The 14571-nt window shown below is 48.0% G+C and overlaps 1 protein-coding gene across 2 annotated transcripts in view; it reads right to left on the reverse strand.

Annotated features, from left to right (window-relative positions):
- HCN4 (hyperpolarization activated cyclic nucleotide gated potassium channel 4) overlaps positions 1-14571 on the reverse strand; it is a 149751-nt gene that overhangs the window by 26924 nt on the left and 108256 nt on the right. For both annotated transcript variants that reach the window (XM_068695220.1, XM_068695221.1), the window contains exon 5: positions 9399-9617. In XM_068695220.1, the coding sequence (XP_068551321.1) occupies positions 9399-9617 (219 nt within the window). The remainder of the gene's footprint in view (positions 1-9398; positions 9618-14571) is intronic.

A 14571-nucleotide genomic window follows, 5' to 3' on the forward strand; every position in this document is an offset into this window, starting at 1 on the left:
TTCCAGAAATAGGCTGAGGCAGCTGTGGGGAAGACTTTAATCTCGCATACAGTCTCCACATCCAAACTCCTGCAGATCAACAGAGATGCACTCGTGTAAGAAAAGGAGAATCGAGCAGAGTAATGCATCTTCAATTAACTGAAATGTTCTGATGCTCTGACAGCATTTTGAATGCTGTACGGGAATGGCAGTGCACATCCTGTGAGACTGCATTAAGATACATGGAAGCAGCTATGATGGACAATGCTGTGGATCTCTTAAGTGGATTTGTGCTTCATAAGGGCAAAGATCAAATGACAAGATTGACCAGATGGAGTGTCTTGATGGGACACAGTTGCATCTTTGTTTATTTTATCTGACATATGGTTAGGAGTAAAACAGTGCTGCAATGTCAGCTCCACAGCATTTAGTAATCATCAAAAACTAATAAATGCTGAGTTCTGTTTTTTGTCTTCTACGTCATTTATATTCCCTCCCTCCGGATTTGTTCTGTGACCAGGAGATCTACTCAGTGTAGCTGAGGTACATTCTCCTGGAGTCCAATGAGGAGAAAGAGAGGAAGAAAACAGAACTTCTGTAACACAATAACACCACGCCAACACTGCTGGTGCAATCTTTCCTGGTTTCAAAGGGAACTTGCAGAACTTGGAGCATATTTAGTATCAGTCCTAGCCTATAGAAGTTTGCTCTCTGCCTGATAGTTTGTCTGTACCTGGTGCAGGTTGTCACATTTTGACCTGCCAACACTTAGGAATGTAGTTGGCTTGACATACACACTCGTGCTCCTGAGCACAGCCCTGCAGTTTTCCAACAAGAACAAGGGAAGTCATAAAACGCCATCTGAACATGTCCATGCTGTCCATAGTGATGGGAAAGTGCCTGAGGGGTGCTGTATGCAGGCATATGCTGCCCTTTCCATCTTCTTTGGCCTGCAGGCAGCAGGAGGATGGTGCTAGGGATGAGGCTGCAGGATTCTGCAGGATTCTGCATAAACCCATGTCTGTCTACTCTTCAGCTTTGGACTCTGTTCGGTCACTTCCTCTAGATCCAGTCTTCATTCTGCAAGAAGCCTTCTGTGCTGTCCTGGGTCTGAGCCCTTCCAAACACTGGGTTATTTTTGGCACCGCAGCACCAGCTCAATTTGCTACAGGAGGATGATTTTCAGGTGTTGCATGTTACATGCTGAAATACATGGAAAGCTTTTAGCTTCACTGCAGTGATACCTTCAGGTATTATTTTATGTAGAATCAGGCTCTCTATCTCTTGCTCTGTTACGAATACCACAGACTCCAGCAGAAAATTCTTGGAGCTTTTTTTCCAGTTTCTATACAACATTGATTATACTGAGGATGGCTGCAATGATGAGCCGCTGTCGCTGCCTCCCCTTGCTGCTAATCAGTACCTATTCAGGCACAGATTATGCTTCAGACAATCCCATTTCTGGGCTGTGACATGTCAACAGACTGAGCAGGGTCAATTATGAGCCTGATGGATGAAACAGTTGTTTACTTCCTCCCATCGGCTGCAGTGCTGCAGTGGCCCCAGCACAAACCAGGGAATCCCAGCACAGGGACAGAGCCGTTCAGCACGTAGCACTGAGCTAGCAGTCACACCATGGGGGGACACGGCCTTGCTTTGCTGCAAGCAATGGAAACATCTGCAAGCAATGGAAACATCTGAGAACTTCAGGGGTCCTAGGAAATCAGATCCAAGCACCTTGGGATCAACCTGTTCACATCTAAATGCTGTGGCAATGCCCTGTTTGTCCACTTTTACAGGTGCTCAGCCTTAAGGTCTAAGCCTGTACACCATGGCAAGGTACCGCGTACAAACCTAACGTCATGGCCATGGAAAGAGCTCGTTTTCCACAACCAACTTCTGCCTGGGAAAGGCACCTGAGGAGAACGCCTCGCTGTGCTTGAGGCCACATCCTAGCCCAAGCATATTGCCCTGCACCATGCACTTTTGGACCTGGTCAAGGAATCTTTTATTATTCATCAAGCATTGTGAAACAGGATATTTTGGAGACGTCAGGCCATGTCACAGGATCCACCTATCTTGAAGGGTGACGGGGAAAAAGAAAACAACATTACTTTCATCAGCAGAGTAAGACAAGAGAGATGAGGTAAAATCTGCCAGCAGACAAAGGCCAAAGATGTGGAAAAGGGAAGAGTGAGTCTGTGAGCTTGAAATCAGTATTGCCGGGAGCAGCCTTTTGCCAGGAGAGGTGGCTCAGCAGGGAGGCTTAGCTCTTCGTGTTATGATGTATTTACTTTTTTTATTTACAGTTCAAGTGCCAAAATGAATTTCAAAACTGATAATGAAGTTTGAAATCCCACACTGGGATACAAAGAGCTGCTGAGGCAAGAGCACTTTCCGTGACAACACACAGTGTTTGTGCATGCACAAACACACCGCTCAGACCAGGCTGTGCTTGACATTGCTTAAAGAATAAAACTATTTGTCTGGTTTCTCCTCTCAGAAATAAGATGTCAAAATCTTAGCTATAATTACTGTATCTCTGATACAGCAAACCAAGACCAATTCCCTACGTAAACCTGCTGACAGAAAGCAAAACTACATGGCAGCTTTGTTTTTCCTTCTGTGAAAACGTGCTGCAAAGACATGGAAATGTCAACAAATCCTTCCTTCGCCTGCTGAGCATGGAGAGGGCACTGCCTATACACCTCCACTTCATCCCCCTCACCCAGCCACATGCTCTGTATGGGCGCTGCTGCCTCTAAGATGGACACACTCCCACCTGGGCACTGAACTGCCTGCTTCGTGCCGACTGATCACCACTGCACAGGTATCAAGAAGATGTTTTACAGCTTCTCTTAGTAAAGCTTGGGTAAACACTTTCAAGAAAAAGGAAGTTCACCATGAAATACTCTTCTGCAAAACCAAAAAACTACTTGATCCCAGTTGAGTTACAGCCATAAAGAGAAGGCAATTTCCACTGCAAGATGTTTTTGAAAGAAACCATTGGGTTTTCATTCAGAAAGCATTTCCACGTTCCTTAATCAACGCAGGATTCTTTTATGAAAAGGATTTAATAACCTTAAAACAATTGACACAAATTTCTGATTTTCCGGTTGACTCCCTGAACTGAATGAACTATTATTGGCACCACTCTATTGACTATTTCTTACAAACATTCTTCTCAAATCAAGGTGGATGTGGTGTCCATAAGAGGAGGGCTGTCTTGCAGCACTGGATGCACAATCCAGAGCCAGCCGTTCTCACCAAATCTTGACTGCTTGTTGCCTGAAGCAATCAGGGACTTTGGGTCACAAAGAACAATGTAAGCTGGAAGGGACCCCCTGGAGGTCACCTGGTCCAAATCCCCTCTCAAAGGATGGCCAACTTACACCAGGTTGCAAATTTTGGCAAAAAAAGGTGGGGATAAGGGCCCCTTGCTATTCCAGCTACTCTTTACCATGACGGGGGGAAGCTGGACCCTTCCTGGTATCCTGAGCTGCATCCAGGCTTGCTCCTTTCCCTTGCTGACTCTGGCCTGCACAGCTGCCAGAAAACCCAGCCCTGCTCACAGAAGAACCTACCTGGAGGCACTGCCTGAGACACCGAGCCCAGAACACATCAGCAGCCCTTGCAGCTAGACGCAATCAGTAAAGCACATCATTTATAAGCCTTGTTATCTATCCCAAATGCTTTGATTGACGGTAGCATGGGACATAACAGTTCTCAGGCCATCTCTGAGCAGGCTTGAGGTAACATGCAACAAGCACAACCGTAACAGGATAAAGCAAGGCTCTCCAAACTTTTTTCCAATGAGGAAATTTGATTACATTTTGCATTTGATTAAATTTTCCAGACACCTTCAATTTCTGGAGTGCTACACACTCCCAAGCCTCTCCTTTACACACCCTACCACAAGAGTCAGGGAGTCCTGCAGCCTTCCCACCATCCAGAACTGAGACACTAGCTGGGGGGGACACTTGCCCCTTTGGACTCTAAGAAACTGAGACTACCACCTGAGGAACCACCAATGCTGGTGACCTGTTGTCTTGGGAATAACACTACAAATCCTGTCCAGGTTGGTAATGAACAAGAAATCTCGCATCTGACAGAGTGCGTGCAGGAACAGCAGCAGTCTTTGCCCAACTCCACACCAGCAGAGCAGCTGACACGAGTTATCTTCATATATCTGCGCTGTGTCATCCCCAAGGTAGCCCTGGCTAAACCAACCCTGGAGCCACAAGAATTAATACAGCTTCGGTGCAGTGCTGCGTTTGGGTTAATTAGCTCTGCTTAGAGGGGAGGGAAGGGGGCTAATCAGCAAAGGCGTGCTGCCAGGCTAATGTGATTATACCCTGTCCAGGACTCCAGCTAGGATCTCTGCACCAAATTCCATGCACACGTTCATTTGGAGCCCGTTCAGAAAACTGTGTAGTCCAACAGCTTAAAAACACAAAAAGGATGAGCTGAGGGCTCCTCTCGCCTGTGTTGTCTCTGATAGTTTCAGATGCCTTGAGGAAGAGGAGAAAGAACAAACGAGGCGTAGGGCAGCCCAGCTCCTGGCCATACCCTCCCAGCTTCTGACAAAAGAGGATGAGGGATACCCACTGCCGGGGGTTATGGCTGCATCTTAGTATTCAGTAACACTTGAAAGATTTTCCTTGTGTGAATTTATTTAAATATTCTAAGGCTCATTAAACTTTGGGCCTCCGCAGCACCCTGTAGCACTAAGTTTCACAGTTTAATTACATACCAGGAGAAAAAAATCACTTCTTAAACCTGCTGTGTAATAAAACTCTGTCTTGCTGGTCTCCAAGGAAGGGCAAGGCCTGACTAAGCCCAGGAGATGGCTTCCCAGCCTCCTCTGTAGCAGTAAGGCACAATGGCAGTGTGTGCTCTTCTGGCTCTGTCAGTTTTTGGAGCACCGAACTTCAGTCCGCAGGGCTGATCCAGTCCCCGAACTGCCTCCATTCTCAGGGGAATAACTCAAGCTGCAGACTTAGTGTGGCTCTCTGGGGAGACGACTTGTGCCTGACAGTCTGAGGGATGGAGACCATCATCTCTGGCCAGTGGCATCAAGCCAGTACGCTGAGATCACCCTGACCTGTACTGTGCCACAGGGATGCTGTGGAAAGGATCACACAACATCACTTGGTTCAAACTGTTGCCTGACAAGAGTCTCCCACTTCTGCCCTGATGAATATTGGTCTAACATCTGCTTTGTCCTCCAACAATGATTGTACTTTCCAGACAGTATGCTTCAGCCTTTACAGTTATTACATTTTCCCCAATTACCAGTATCAAAATCCTCTTTGCTGAGCTCAGGCCAATGACAGAAGGATTGAAATGTTGAGAGTTGGACAGCAAAGTGCATTTTGGCGTGGACAGCCAGAGAATGGGATGAGTCTGTTGCAGGAATGAGGGTGCTGGCGGTTGAACAGGGCTGTTTCAGGAACTACAAACGATATCAGGAGTGCTTCTGCAGGACTTGGAAAGCACTTCTCTCTGTAATGTTACCCTTTGCAATTGTGCTGCAGCAGGTGCTTCTTCGGAACAACGCTGTGCATATGTAAGTATCTACCCGGTTTCAATCTGTATTTTAAGAACAACAGGCACTGGATAGACTGTTCGGGGGAAGGGGGAGCAGGGGAATGAATATGGAGAACAGAGAGCTTGAGAGAACACCAGTGTAGCAGACAGATCTTGAGCAGAGATGAGGCTCTGGCAGAAGAGATTACAGCTTTGCCGGGCTCTGCAATGCTGACAGCAGCAATTCCTACTTGTCATCAGTCATTCTTCTACATGTACCTGAGCAGATAACGCGGGAGAGCCGAGCCTCTCTGCAGGATGCCCGTCACTGCCTGCATCCTGCTGCGATGGAAGAGTAAAGCCCAGAGTCTCTCTCTGCTTTGTTCCGAGGAGCATGGCTGCAGTCAGCAGCATAATCACTGCTCCCCAAAGCCTCAAGGTTACAGCGCCTACCGGGAAGAATGAGTGAGTGTGTGTGTGTGCATTTGTGGTGACTTGACATAAATGTTAATCCAGCTGAGCTTTAGGATTAGAGAAAGAAATTAATAGGGCAACCTGCAAAAAGCATGAAAATAACTTTCATATCCAACTAGTTTACTCATCTCCTGAGCAGGAAGCACTCTCCCACTCTTGTACTTTCCAAGTACTTGTGAGCCACAGTTACTGCAGGTTGCGCGATGATTTTGCAGTCAATGATGAATCTACATGCTAAGTTGTGAGTTGATACAAGAACAGCCGAAACAGGCCTCCAGGTGTGCAAGGCTTCCCCTCTCTGGTCAGAGCTGTCAGATCAATTCAGTTATAAAATGTTAACTCCATGACTTTGGAAGATTTTTCTATCAGAACCCCTCAGGATGAACTTGTAATATTCTCCCATCATACACACGTAAGAGGAAGGATACCAGTCGTGGCTGCAAAGAGATTTTGAAGCTAGACACTAGACTGCACTACAGAGATAGGAGTCAGCTTCTGACCCTGCTGTCACTGACTCTCCCTGTGTGACCACAGGCAAGTCATTTAGGGTGTAACACACTGTGCAATGCAGGACAGGACAGAGAGGTCTGTTCTAGCTTTGTCTCGGGGACTGGAAATAAAACAGCCACTTCACAGTGCCAGAGCTAAAGAGCTATTCTGCCTCAGAGCTTTTTAAGGATGGCACAGAGCCATACTTACATGATGGCTGTGCCACTTCCAGTGCCTGCGCTGGTGTGAGTGCTCTGTGCCACATGGGACTCTCTGCTTGTACTTGGGAACCTTGGCACTAAATTGTCTTGGAAGGTCCAACCTCCCTCTCCAAAATCTCCATGCTTCCTACCAACGCGCTGATTCTGTATGGCTTCCCTGCCTTGCAGAAACCAGCACAGCATGAAGTTCAGATGCTACAGAAGGGGATTTAGACAGAACAGGGATAGTGTCTCCAAATGTTCAATGAATCCAATCAAGAGTGAAAGATGGGGCTAAATCATGTACTGTTTACTGTGACAAGCCTGCTATTGAATCCAACAGCCAGCACATCTTGTCTTTTATTCTTCTTCTCAGAAGCCCTGTTTGTACAAGGGAAGAACAAGTTGTTTGGCAGAGACACAGACCAATCTGAAATTTCACTACAAACTCCCTCCCAAACCTTGTCTTGAAGGTTACACAAAGCCTGCCAATAAAGTTACTAGCTATACTCTTCTGTCCTGTTACAATGGTAATTTCTGCCGCTCCTCTCCCTCCCAACTGTACCCCCTTTCTTTGGCTACTCCTGGAACAGCTGCAAAAATCTCTGCAGCCTGCTGAGGTGAGAGGCAGAGCCCTGTCTGCACCCGAAGGGGTACTCGGCAGAAGTCTCCAAACTCCTGCCTGCTTCTCCCAGTCGACCCTGCCAACTTGTTGAGATTCTTTGCTTATAATATGCTTCAACAGACACATTGTCCCAAGAGGACTGAACTAAATTGAGTTGCAGGGCTGCAAATCACGAAGCAGCCTCATTTTAATCATGGCTATTCAAGTGCTAAGGAATGCAGAAAGTAAATACATATTTGTTTTTAGACCATCATTTGTCCCATTTGCAAGAGGAAATTGAATGTACTCAGTCCCTGAGGCTTTGTTCCTAGGAGAATACCTTGGGAAATGAACCTGCTATAACCACTACACATGAAATACACCCTTTGTTAAACCCTCTACTCACTGCTTTCATCACAAAGCTTTTCTCCTGGATCTATTAACCCTCTCATTCACTTCTTCACATTCTAATCAGGCTTTATTTAACATTTCACACTTCTGACACCCTGGCTACAGTCTCTGCTGGCTTACTGATGACTGATTTCACTGAGCACTGAGTGGAATCAAATGTCCAGGGTCAAGTTCTGCCCTTGTCTTCAGACCTGGCTGGGGAAAAAATCGTGCTGCCCAGTCCTGCAGGTGTAAACTTGGCTGCGGCTAGGCTGACCAGGTGGCTGGATTTGCAAATCAGTCCTTGACTTCTATGCTACTTCAAACACATTTGAATAAATATTCTGCATACACAGATTTTATCAGCTTGCATTCCTAGTGCTGCAGTGTCCTTCTCTTTGGCATGCCTTAGTCTCAATTAGCCTTAGTCCAGCCAATCTGGAAAACAGAGGCAAAACGCACCCCAGACCTCCATGCTTTTTCTCCTGGGCTTTTTCTTTTAGCTCAAGCTGAGGTTTGAAATTTTCCCTATCCTAAAAGCATGATTCACCCTCTGGTCTTTGCTTTCAGTCTCTGCCCTCCTGCAAGGTCTTTCCGTGGCCCTGCATTGTAATCCCCGTGTCTCAGACCTGCTCTAGGCCACCTAATAAAGCCTTTCTCCCACCCCCTTCCATGCAGCAACTTAAACCTCACCTTTCTTAAGCCAGTGCATACGAGCCGTACTTTATGGACTTGAACACCAGCTACCCTCTCACCTAATCTAATTGCACCAGGCAAGGTCAGAATAGTACTAGCACCTCATTCTTCCTCTTCTTAATCTTCACCTGATCCTGACTGTAACACCTCTGAGCCAGCCAGGCCCTTGCTCTCAGTTACACACAGTCACTCTTCAGTGAGCCCTCCTGTTTCATGGAGGTGCAGATCTGCTGTTTCAACCAGAAGGTGAAGGCAGCTTTTCCTGCCCATGTCCTAGAAGGAAAAGCATCACTGCAGCAGCAGCTCCTTTGCTTTAGAAGACAAAATGCCACTGTACAGACAGCAATATACTGCAGGCATGGAAAGAGTGAAGGAATTGAGGCAGTTCCATAAGTTTTTGTATCACAGTGAGTGCCCCTGTTTGCCCCTTAACTTCTTACAAATTCGCAGCATCACCTTAAAGCCACCACCAGGCGTTATTGCCACTGCAGCGGTAACCTGATCAATGGTGACATTTCTCTCTGTGCCCTACATTATGCAATTCAACCACCGTGCAATTAATTTGATAGCTACCTGGGGAACCTAACTGGTGCTCCTGAGCTTTGATCTGTGCTTTGGGGTTTGTTAGGTAGCTTCCCTCACAAGCACTGAAGAGATTAATCCGGATATTTTTAAAGGAAGTGCTTGCTAAACAAAGCTGCACATTCTGAGTGTTTACTTGGGATTTGGAAGAAGATCTCGGAAAGGAAAAAGTGACTTTTAATTTTAGATACCAGTGATATTGATAATGCCAATCTCAAAAGATAGTCTGATACAAAAAGAATCACCCAGTTGCCCTACTATTATTCTTCTGATCCCACATCTGTTTCCTCCACGGGTCTGTCTGGATAAACAAATTAAATTACCCGTAAACTGCTGTGGTGACAAAGACATCAGACCTTTGGCCTCTCACATGAGTTACTCACAGCCCTGACTTCCTCCAGACAACACGTAAACCACCCCTGGGTCACATAAGGGTTGCAAAGCCCAGTCCTTACCTTCTCCTGGTACTGACGCCGTGAGGAGTCCAGAGACTGGATTAGGGCTGTGGCATGGCCGATGAACATGGCATAGCAGGTGGCACCGACAATCATGCTCAGCATAGTGAGCCACACATCTGACATGCCAACGGGCGCCTGCTGCCCGTACCCAATGCAGAGCATGTGACTCATTGCCTTGAACAGCGCATAGGAATACTGCTTCCCCCAGGAGTCATTCTAAAGAGACAGATAGACAGACAAAGCTTTAGCAGTGGGACACAACATTCTTGGAGATGTACACATTTCAGAAAAGGATACCTAATGTTAGACCCCAAAGTCCATGTTTAAAGCACCCCTATATGTTAAACAAAAAATTTGATTCCTCGATGGCTTGGAAGTGTTGGGCACACTGGATTTAAAAACAAAGCCTAAATTCAGCCATCTGACAATAACTGACTTTGGTCAGGGGTTTACAGGTCCCATGTGCTCTTTCCAGCAAGGCTTTTCAGAAAGGAAGCCAGACTGACACTCTGCTAACCTGGGATAAAATGGGATCACGCACTGGGATAATTTCAAAGAGACCCACATGTGGGAGAAGGGACTGATGCAAATGGTTACTCCCCCGGGAAATGGATTTTTCAGAGAACTGGTAAAAGAGAGCCTGAGCAAGGTTGCCAGTAGTAAGATCTTAAAGTGGGGAAAATCACTTACTCCCTGGCAATTTAGGAAATGTTCAGGATCTCTGGTCATTACCTGAAGAGATGGGAAGGGCAGAAAATTAAGATGATAATGTCCAGACAGCGAGTTCTTTGCAGTGTCAAACTGGGCTTTTTTTCGGGGAGCTGAACAAATGGTCTCATTTGAGAAATGCAATAAAACACCGTGAGAAGCCAGCTGAAGTCAATGGCCTGTTTTGGACACCCTGTGCTCTCCCACTGCAACTAACAGCACAGGCACCTTGGCAATTATATCATGGTAAAGGGAGAAAAATACAACATAAGCTTCATGACTATTCTGATTAGCTTGAGTTCATGGAACAGCACAAGGTACATTTACTGTCCTGTGGGTATTATATGCTAGCAAGTCCTTGCCACAAAACCTTGTAAAGTAAATGCACTGTCATCACACACTGCTGTTACAAGGCATGTGAAAAAATACCGCTGCTACGGTGACATTCATCACAGCACATAATCTGTACATTCATCAGTCTTCTTTCTGTTCCTAGGAAGTTGCTAACATCATGGATATAGCAGTGCAGATACATACACCATGGCAACTTAGAAGGTCATGGTGCAGCAGGCCTGCTTTGGGGCTTGGCAGAGATGAGCAATACTTTTGGGAACTCCTTCAGAGAGATGCAGCAGCCTCAGCACCAGTGACCAGTGGTGCTGGATGCCTCCCTGGAGGGATTTAATCACAATCAGGTGAATGGCTGACGACCTGTCTACAAAAACCAGCTTTCTGGGTGTCACTAATGTTGATGGAAATTTTTCAGTAAGCTTACAGGTAGTGAACAGAACCAAAGCGCACTGCTGCTGTTTGGGAGCCGTGGCAAAGAGCTGGAGCCTCCAGAGAGTGGTCACGCTTGGTTAGGAGATAAGCACGTGGACAAAGGCGGTAGTGTTACCTCAGCCCTATTTGGTTACGTTATGCAAGACAGGCCTGATTCACACTGCAACAAGAAGGGCAAAGCAACACAAGTGACAGCGAAGCAGACACAGAAGCAGCAGCACATCCAGGGTCCCAGAAGGGACTGCTCCCCTTGGCGCCAGCCTGTCTGGGCTCCCCTCCCTAACAGAGCAGAACCAGTTCACCTCCTGCGCTGGAAAAAACTACCTTTGAGTCCTCAGAACAGACAATGTTGCCACTGGGGTCTCTACTCCTGGCTATGCAGTTGGCTTGCCCCAGTGTGACTCTCCAAAAGGGAATCAAAAAGAATTTGCGCTCTGCTGCCTGCACAGGGCCGAATGCAGCTCCTTGAGAGGAGCACAGCAAGGAGAGGAGATAAGAGTCAGTCCTAGCACTAAATACAAACTGCAAGATGTGAAAAAGCACGATTTGGCTATCAATTGAACAATTTGATGCTCCTGGTTGAACAGGGCAGTTTCAGGACAAAAATCCAGCAACCCATGGCACAGGGGGTAAGCCCACCCCAGCCCACCCTTCTATTATGGACCCACCAGTTGAGTCTGGCAGAGAAAGGACAGAGATGGGCACTTGGCCTGATGGAGCAGCGCGTGAGTTCTTCTCCCCTTGCCCCCTCGGGCCAGTTCTCTTCTTAGCCAGAAGGTTCTCAAAGCAAATACCTTTCCCATGCAGGCACTTCTCACCCGCACTGCAGAAATGCTGCTGCCTCCTGAGTTCAGTGTGGCAGTAGTTTAACAGGGCAGCATCTCCGGAACAGAATTGAGGGCAACGAGAAAAGAAATGCTGAGCAGATATTCCAGAGGGAATTGGGGGAGACAGAAAAAGATTGGTTGAGCTGGATTTGGAAACATCGGGAAACTGGCTGCCAGCGTCTCTAGTGACCAGGAATGAGTGAAGAGGAGAGTCTGGGCATCAGGCAGGTTTGAGTGTTAAAAGCCATTCTTCCAGCAACTTGCTGTTAGGGAGCAGACAAGTCACAGGACCACCCCGGATTTGGTTCCCTCCTCAGTAAATAGGAGACAATAGTTCCCAACTAACTTTTGGGTCTAGGAGACCAGCATTTGGAAGGAATTAGTCATCCAAACCCCTGATGCCCAACACCAGTGAGCCCCAGCAGCCTGCAGAAACACTTCTGGCTCCCTGGGAGCTCTACAGATCCCAGCAGCGAGGAGTTGGCTGAGTAATGACAGGCTGAGGGGCGAGAGCTGGAGGAAAACCTGGAGTGTTTACAGCATTCCCTAGCAGTGTGGCCTGCTGGGAGAAGAGCTCAAGGACTGCTGAAAGGGAGGCACTTCCATGAAGGGGAACCTTTCAAAGCAATTACCTTCAGGACACGATCTCTGAGCTCTCTGAGCATCTGTAAAGGGTGCTGGATCATCATGGCACAGCCTACACGATGACTCTGCTTATAGGTCTCAGTGTATCTTTACCTTTCAGGCCTGCTCTACATCCTTTTGTTTTCTACGGAATTATGCCAGATGAGCAGCACTGGTTCAAACTGTGATGTGGACACAAGTTTACCAGCATCACAGTGCCCTGTACTGACACAGCTTGCCCCTCTGCTGGGGCAGTACACCATCAGACCAGTCCCTATAGTGGGGGGGCTGCCCTACAGATCCATTAGGGGAGGTAAATGCGGCCTTAAAACTGCAGAAAGAAAATGACTCCTCCTCTGCCAAATCTCACAGCAAGCTAAAATGGAGCCACAGATCTGTGCTTGAGCATAGTCAAGAGGGATGTTATCTCAAACACATGCCAGGCACTAAGAGTGTTTGCAAACAGGAGTTAAAGTTACTTTGAAGTGGTTTCTCAAACTAGCTTGCTTTCAACATCCATGCTGGCAGGACCATAAGGATTTCTCTAGGATTAGTGTCTGGACTTCAATGCCTCTGCTCAGATCCACCCCTGAATACTTGGAAACACATAGCTGAAACTCTTCAAAGGCAGCATGGGGCTCTGTGCCTTACAGGAGCACCTAGAGAAACAGGACGGGGTCTCACAGGATGCTGCTGGATCTGAGGAATGTGTGAGTGTGCCTGGCCCAGCCCTCATAGGAGAGGACTAAAGAGAGAGAAGTGGGGAAACAGAAAAGTCCTGGCAAACTCTTGGGGTAGGGGCGCAGTCCACGGGCACAAGGCAATGCCTGACTTATACCACTGACATTTCACAGAATTAAGAGTCTGTCTGTAGTGAATGGGTGTATTTTCCCCCTCCAGCTGTCACCCTAGCCAGATGAGCTGGAGGTTACATGTGATTTACGTCTGAGACCACCAGCCCAGCCAACCAGGGTGTGAGCACTCTTTGTGAACCCCCTGTTGGTCCCAGCTGTGATATTTGCTGGCCAAAGGCTGTTACTCAGGGTTTGCCGCTGCCCACCACTTGGGTCGTGCTGCAAAATAAGGCCTCCGAGCATCACTGCCCTCCCCTGGACAACACCACAACTGCTGGGCAGGGAAACAGACCTTCAGATCCGGTACAAGGGACAGGAATAGTGGGATCAGAGATGGAGCTGAAGGGTCATACGTCACAGGACAGCACCCGCCTGTTCTGGGCTTGTTTCCAGGCCTTTGCCTTACAGAAAAAAAGATTCTCTCAGGACTCCGGGTGCACTACGAAGTCTTCACTGCCCATCAGCTTCGTGTAGGACCCGCACCCACGCACACCTTGTTCCTGGAGCTCAGCCTGGGCACCCAGTCCTTGTCAGAGCTGTCAGGGCTGTACCTCTGCCAGCCCCGTCCCCTGGCCGGGCCTTGGACACGTGCTTTAGCCTCATCTCCAGCCCTGCCTCTGGTTGCATGTCTTGCCACTCCTAACTGGACTCCCTGGATGGGACTTGGACACCATTATCACCTTGCCTTCTCTGGGATGATCAGCAGAGCCTTCCATCACCATTTCTGCTCTGCCCACCCTGTTCAGGTCCAGCAGGTGAGGGCACTGCCTGTGCAGGGGTCACCTTGCTGACACCATCACAGAGCAGCCCTACCCGTGCAGCTGCTCCTTGACAGGTTTATGAAACACAACACTACTACGCAGCTTTGCAGGCCTGCTGAGTGAGGGTATGAAGGAGCTGCTCACCAGAGCCTTGGGAGGAATTAGGAATCAGCCAGGAGCTCCATGCAGGATTGCTCTGTCTTCCACCTTATGTGCTGCACCGGCATCTCTTCTTCCTTTCTCTCAGCAACACAACAACAGTGTGGCAGGGGTGGGGGTAGTAGGCTCAAAGGGGAGCAGAAGGGAAGATGAGCAGTATTTCCCGTGCAAGGTCGCTGCATTTGACAGGGGGATGTTTGCCTTCCCTGCAGGGTTTATCAGTTGAGCGCCGTACCCAGGGGAGCGAGCCACGTGTTTCCAGCAGCTTTCAGGTCTCAGCAGAGCTCAGATTTCTCTGATGAGGAGCTGCCAGGCGAGGGTCGTGGGGCGATGCTGCTGCCCGCACATATGCCTCCCTGGAGCTGACTCACCAGTGTTTCCCTTTTTAATAAAGTGCCCTGTAGGGAAGCTAACGCCAAGGCCCCTGAGACTGGGGCTGAGCAATTAATACTGC

The sequence above is a fragment of the Anas acuta genome, chromosome 12 (genome assembly GCF_963932015.1).
Source record: "Anas acuta chromosome 12, bAnaAcu1.1, whole genome shotgun sequence".
Lineage (NCBI taxonomy): Eukaryota > Metazoa > Chordata > Aves > Anseriformes > Anatidae > Anas > Anas acuta.